Source organism: Papaver somniferum, unplaced genomic scaffold (genome assembly GCF_003573695.1).
Source record: "Papaver somniferum cultivar HN1 unplaced genomic scaffold, ASM357369v1 unplaced-scaffold_118, whole genome shotgun sequence".
Lineage (NCBI taxonomy): Eukaryota > Viridiplantae > Streptophyta > Magnoliopsida > Ranunculales > Papaveraceae > Papaver > Papaver somniferum.
The window spans coordinates 3221324-3228271 of NW_020620825.1; the positions used below are offsets into that span (position 1 = coordinate 3221324).

The 6948-nt window shown below is 35.4% G+C and overlaps 2 protein-coding genes across 2 annotated transcripts; one reads left to right on the forward strand and one right to left on the reverse strand.

Moving 5' to 3' along the window:
• Positions 1 to 874: 874 nt before the first annotated feature.
• On the forward strand, positions 875 to 2003 carry LOC113330548 (peroxisomal membrane protein 11A-like). The gene has a single exon (XM_026577346.1). It carries the CDS (start codon positions 991 to 993, stop codon positions 1705 to 1707), a length of 717 nt encoding a protein of 238 aa, XP_026433131.1. The 5' UTR covers positions 875 to 990; the 3' UTR covers positions 1708 to 2003.
• A 708-nt stretch (positions 2004 to 2711) lies between these two features.
• Positions 2712 to 5300, reverse strand: LOC113330546 (probable NAD(P)H dehydrogenase (quinone) FQR1-like 2). The gene is made up of 2 exons (XM_026577345.1): positions 4390 to 5300; positions 2712 to 3223 (listed from the first exon to the last, which is right to left on the reverse strand). The coding sequence occupies exons 1-2, from the start codon at positions 4938 to 4940 to the stop codon at positions 2995 to 2997; spliced, it is 780 nt and encodes a 259-aa protein (XP_026433130.1). The 5' UTR covers positions 4941 to 5300; the 3' UTR covers positions 2712 to 2994.
• Positions 5301 to 6948: the final 1648 nt, after the last annotated feature.

Sequence of the window (6948 nt, forward strand, 5' to 3'; positions counted from 1 at the left end):
TCTAGTCTTTTTGATAAAAATGATCTTGTAAATCTTTTGTACTATATTTGCTAGTTAATATATGATCTTTTTCAATCAAAAAAAAAAAAAAAGGTCGGCGATGCTCGTGCCCAAATAACACCGATAAATAGGAAAAAAGCGGCGTTATTTAGACCCGTTATAACCGTTTTACACATGTGATTATCGTTTTTCTAAAATTGATTTTTACGATTTTTTTTCTTCTAAATAACATTTCAACATAAGTTTTTTTGACCATATTTTTTTTCCGTTTTCACACTCATTATACTCATGTTTTGAAAAAAAATATAAGAAGAAAATTACCTAATTTTTATTTCTAAAATAAAAGATTAAAAATTAAAATTAAAAAAAAAATCAAAATAAATGAATAACAAATAAAATAAAAAACGAAGTAACAACTCTATTTATACCCGTTAGATAGGGAATTCGGAGAATAATTTATTTTTCACTATTATGATAACTGTTATTTAAAAAAAGACACCCAAATAACTTATTTTCTTCTTAAACTATGCATTTTTTGTCCAAAACATGTTCACACCCGTCAAAACATTAAAGTTTGCCAGAAACGTGCTCACATCCGTCAAAACATTATAGTTTGCGAGAAACGTGCTCACATTCGTCGAAACATTATAATTTGCCGAGACGTGTTCACACCGTCTAGACATTATAACAATCACGGCTTGAAACCATGGGTAAAATGTACTCGGCACGCATGTCAACGCCAAATCTGAAATCAGTAGCTGACATCTGAGTTTAACCGTTCTCGAGAGACTATCAGGCTATCCAGGCTAACCAGCATATTTAAGACATCCAGATTTACCTTGATATCCAAATCACACACGTGCATAACGCTCGTGGAACCATCTGATGCTCGCAATAAGTCTCTGCAACTCTCACGCGAAAGTTTAATGTCTTCTTCATCGTCACAGAAAAAGAAAACCCTATAATCGAGACTAATTTTCGCCGAGAACGATGAAGAAAGAGAGGGATTTTTTAAGCCACTTAGAAATTTACTTAGCAAAAAGAGATGGAATTGATAAACTTCTTAAAATCTCAAGGTACGCTTCAAAATTCATTTTAGCATCATCAGTCCTTCCTGAAACCCTAATTTTAAATCAACGCCTCAAAAGTTTCGAATCAAGTGTTGGTGTCAGTCGAAAAGCTTTTCGATTAGGAAAGTTCGTTCAAGATTTAAATTCCTTAAGAAACTCAAATCTTGATTCAAATGAAGAAAAGGTTTTATCAATTATAGCTTATGGGGGTGAAGGTTTATATTTTTTTGTTGAACAATTTATCTGGTTAACAAAATCAGGTTTAATTGATTCAAAATATGCGTATAGGTTACAAAAGATTAGTGCCTGGGCTGAATTTATAGGTTATTTTGGTAGTATTAGTATAAAAATTAGGGATTTGAAAGTCATAATTGAATGGGAAAAGCGTTTGAAAGCTAGTATTGAGATCGCTATGCTGAGAGGAGATGTGTTTGGTGAGGAAATGAAAGAAGTGAAAAAAGTGGAAGAGAAGAAGTTGATGAAGAAACTTTCAATTGTTCAGGATTTTGCTGATGGATTAATGGCTTTATCGGATATTCGAGATGGAAAAGGATTTATTTCGAACCCACTTTTATTAGCTTCTGCTGGTCTTTTATCTGCTTTGATTAGTACTCATAAAAACTGGGTTTCTTGCTGATCAAAACTGAAGCTAATAATGGTAAGATCGGATCAATGCAATCACTATTAGAATTCATAGGCAGCAAATATGTTAAAAGAGATTTTGTACTCTTTCCATGAACCCATTGAAAGTTAGATTAGAATTTTGGGTTCACTTATGTTTGTTTTTTTCTCTACTTGCAAATAAAATGATGCTGAATTTGCTGATAATAAAAATAACTCCCACAGCGTTAGCAAATTATCATCAAGCTTTATTTGGATTGCAAACATTCTGTTTACATTCGAATTGAATTAATAAATTTCTTATTTATTGTATTGTATGTTTTTAATGGCGAGTTCACTTTATCATGTTACTATATGTGACCTCTTCCGTCCCTTCCCTGAATTTTAACCAAAATGGGACACTTTTCGACTGTCTCTGGTCGTATTGCACTATAATAAGTAGTAGCAATCTGAGGTTACTGAGCTCCATAAGTGGCGTTTGAAATAGGCAGCTGATCGGTAAAAAAAACAAATCCCACAAAAATGCAATTCAAGAACTGAACTCCGGACCTCTCACACCCTAAGCAAGAATCACCACTAGACCAATTGCCCTTAAGTTGGTAGCTATGTATTCACTTCAGTGAACACATTAAAATCGGTACGCCATTCTAAAAATCGGGGACGCCCATTACAATGCAGTAGAAGGCAGCGGCAACTGTTCAGATTCTTTTACTTCAGAACGTTAGGTGCAACCAGGGTCTCAACCACAACCAGACAAGCCTGGCTTCCCTAGAAGACAGCAATTTGTTTTCCATGGACACCAGACTCTGGCTGGCGATTTCTTGGTTTAGCTTTAGACTGCAAACTGAACAGCAATAAAGGTCTCCAACATTCAATAACCAGGTGTCCACGGATGGAAAATATGTTTTCTTTTCTTTGACTGCAACCTACTAAATCCATCATACAGGCAATTTAAAGGGAGAAAGAGAACATATTTCTCAACCTTTTTTAAGTCATCCAAAGAAGTGTATTCTCAGAAAATCAAGAAACACAACACACTATTCATTATTATTTATTAGGAAATCCGTGAAACATAAGAATCCCAATCCATATACAACAATCTTAACAAATAATGGGTGTAAAATTAGTATGAATGAAATAAGAAACAAAACAAATGGTGAAACTAAAACAAAATGTTGAATGTTCACGCTGTAAAACTAAAACACATCAAACGCTGGGGACCAATCACAAATAGAGACAAACTGCTCTTTCAATATAGCAATGGACAAGGTAATCAATGTAAATTTATATTTAACTGAAGTTCTCAAGCTTGGACCAGCCTTTTGACCATGGCAGCCATGTATTGTCCCTGATGTTCTGCGAGTGCCAGTTCTGTCTCACTAGGTTCTCTCGTGCCATCACCTGCAAAAACTCCAGCACCATATGGAGAACCCCCTCTAATAGAATCCATCTTGAACATTCCTGCTCCAAATGTGTGGCCAATGGGAACAAATAGCATTCCGTGGTGCACTAATTGGGTAATCGCTGTCCAACTGTGTGACAGAGAGAACGAAAGTAAATGAAGGAGAGGTGCAAATTGACAAATATATGGTAAAAAGCTATATTTCAACCTAATTATTGAAGTCCAAGTACGCAACCATTATTAGATATACAATATTTGCTGTGTTTGCAAATTCGATGAAACTCACATACAAGGATCCATGCCATTCAAATAGTGATATGTGGTTTTTCTCATCTCACTCCAAGCTACCATGTTGCTTCACATTAACCAATTGTTATTGGAGCCGACATAGCAAGAGGGCACGATTAGAAGATGCAGAGATATACAACGAAAGCACAGAACACCAGGCAAAACTAAAAACTTGCAGCCATTTTGATTAATCTAATGGCGCAAAACAGGAAAAGTATTCAAGAGCTTAGGATTCTGGAGAGATTGATGGATGGTCTCCATAACGCAACGGTTGCAGGCAAAAAGAGACGCACAGGAGTAGGAGTTCAGGAAGAAAAAGATGACTTGTGTAGGTGTTCAGAAAAAAAGAAAAAAAAAAGTTTGCTTGAATTTACAGGAGCAGAATTTGCTATCTCTCTTATCCTACTTGGGGAGAAGTTTAAAACATCTCTGGTGTCACAGTTTCCACTCTCCTCTACCTGGCAATCATAGTTGTAACTAGTAAGTTGTAGCAGTACAAGGTGACCTATACACGACAGGGTAACAGCTCAATTGGATCACTGCCAAGCGGAAACCTTTTGCAGCCAAGTCTTCATCTTCACAATCAGATAGTCACCCTGAAAATTTTGTGTACTAACCATAAGGTGCATAAATCATTATTGGATTATGCACTTAGTTTCTACAAGTTCCAAGATACATCATGTAAATTCCCCAAGTGATGAATACATTAATGTGGTATGACATTATATTCCTAAGCATGTAGAAATTCTCGTAGCTAATCCCCTTAATGTTTCATTTTACTAGCCAAATTCATTGTCTCATTTAAGCATTAAGTTCCACCCAATTTTCAATACTATAGTATCGAAAACCCATCAATGAGTACTGTGAAGGTAATATACATGATAACGTAAAACTAAGCAATTGGATACATAATTACCATACATTTGAACTAAATGTTTTGGCAAGGGCAAAGCAAAACTGCTCAATATCAATCTTTTATGAGTGCAAGGTAACAGAGAGTAAACTTACGCAGTGGTTTCTTGGCCTCCACCTTGTGTACCAGTACTCACAAAGAAACCAGCCGGTTTTCCAGCCAACTTCTGTTCCTTCCACAATCCTCCGGTAGAATCGAAAAACGCTTTCATTTGTGCCGACATACTCCCATACCTCGTTGGAAACCCAAACAATATAGCATCAGCCTTGACCAATTCTGCAGCAGAAATTACTGGGATTTCCTCATCTAATAAAGGAACCTTCATTTGTTCCAAAACGTCCTGTGAAAGCGTCTCGGGCACACGATGTAAAATGCCTTCAACACCATCAATTCCATCAACTCCTATTTTCATTCTCTTTGCCATTCCTTCTACATGACCATACATTGAATGAAAGACAATAAAAATCTTCAAATCTTCATTTTGTGTTGATGATCTTACTTCTTCAAATGAACCACTAAATGTAGTATTATCATTTTGTTCAACTGGTGTTAATCCAGAAACACCTCTTGGTGTTGGTGGTTCATTGTTTGGTACACCCAATGGTGCTCTACTCTTACTTGGTACACAACCTCCTCCCTTTCCCATCTCTCTCTCTCTCTCTCTTTCTCTCTATGTTACCAGCACATGAATAAAAAGTCTACAGTACCTGTTCTTTTTCAGGATCTTGATCTTCAACGGCGGAGATTCTTCCACTAATCAGCTTCGCCCTTGTATAAATGTCCAAGAACACTTCCTCTGAGCTGAGTTTTCCAGATAAAAAGATGCAATTGAGGTAAAATTAAGAAGAATTATTAGGGTTTTGGTAGGTCTGCTGGGATTTGACCTAAAATGTTCCAAATTAGCATGAGATGTTGCTGGTATGTCAGAATATGATGAGGTTTCTAACTTTATTTGCAGGTTTTTCTAAGTTAGAGTTTGACTGATTAGCATGTCTTTTGTTATTCCAAATACTCTAATATGCGCCCAGTGCGTAATTAACAAAAGACAACGAAAAATTATGATATAATTCATCATTTAGATACGCAACCTTTTTGCCAGCGAGTTTGCACGTTCATTCCCAGCTGGATTTTGACGTTGTGTGCCACAGTCACAGTGTAACACATCTCCCCCCTTTTAATCTCAACGACCCAAACTTAAAAACGCTAACCTTTTTTCGTTGCTCACGAATATTTCGTCTGTGCACGTATTTTTGATACGTCGCCCGTATTATTCATCCATCCCGTTTTTCTTAGTTTCTCCGTTGGATTAGGTTCTTATCCAATTATGCTCGTCCGATCCAATAATTTATTAAAATGAAAATTACGAAATTACCCGTATAAAGAAAATATTACTTCTCCATCTCTGTCTTCGATCATTCTTCTTCTTCTCCCTCTATTCGCTCCCACTCTTTTCTCTAACAGCTAAAATCCCACAAAAATCTTCATTTGAACGATTAATGGAGGAGATTAACAATTAATGAAGGGTATTAACAATTGAACCGATTGTTTTTCTTTTCTTCGCTTGGGTAATTTACATGTCCCCATATCAAAATTGTTTTATAGTGTAAGCTGTAATTCTAGGGTTCTGTAGATTTCATCTTCTTCATTTGGTATATAATTCCAAACTCTTAATCATTTGGTTTTCTTATTCAAAATTGCGTTTCCCCTGAATTAGGTTAGGTATCAAAAATTAAAATCCTAACTATTTGATTGTTACTTCAGTATTCGAAATTAGGGCTTTTTCTCAATTAGGGTAAAAACTATTTAGTATTGACGTTAAGTTATAATTGTGAACGTGTTCCTCTGGGTTTTTTGCTTCCAATTTTTAGTCTGTTTTCACTGAATTTTTTAAATATGTTGTCGTGCTTATTTTAAGGATGAGATAAAGCCAGAGTTGAAGCATACATTGAATCTTGCCTCTCTTTGTGCGTCTTTGGAGGGTGCTATTTTGGCACTCTTTCTTATTTATTTGAATCTTGTTTTTTTTAACAAAAAGAAAGAGTTCAAACAAGCATACATGAAATGGTATATATGCAAATGCTGCTCCAACGTTTACATAGTAGAAAAAACTCTTTGAGCTTATACAAATTGGGTATTTCTCCTTTGATATCATATGAGCGTATCTACTAGCATAGGAATGGAAGGAACTAATGTTTTGTGGTGCCCAAGTATTTTAAAACTAATGTTTTTGATTGTTCGATGCTCACAATTGAAAGTGTCAAATGTATGCAATGCCTTATATCTCTGACTAGCTAACTAAACCTCCATCAAGGCATCAACTGAAAATGTCCACCTCATTAGAGTTGATGTCTTTTACTCTTTTTGCGACGTCTCGCTGAACAGTCCTAATTGGCTTCTTCGTTTTAATTCACTTCTAATTTTTATGTAACATTACAAAAGTGCATTTTTATTTGAGAGAAACAATATAGCAATATTTCTACCAGTGACATAGTTTTGTGAAAATAAAAGATAAGTATAAAAAATTCATCATTCGTTGACGTGCAATGCACGTGCACTCTACTTGTAATGTAGTGTAATTTTCTGGCGAAAGGGGACAACAAGACTATTCGAAATTGATTTATGATTAAGTTAATTTTTTAGAAGTTTTTATTTAG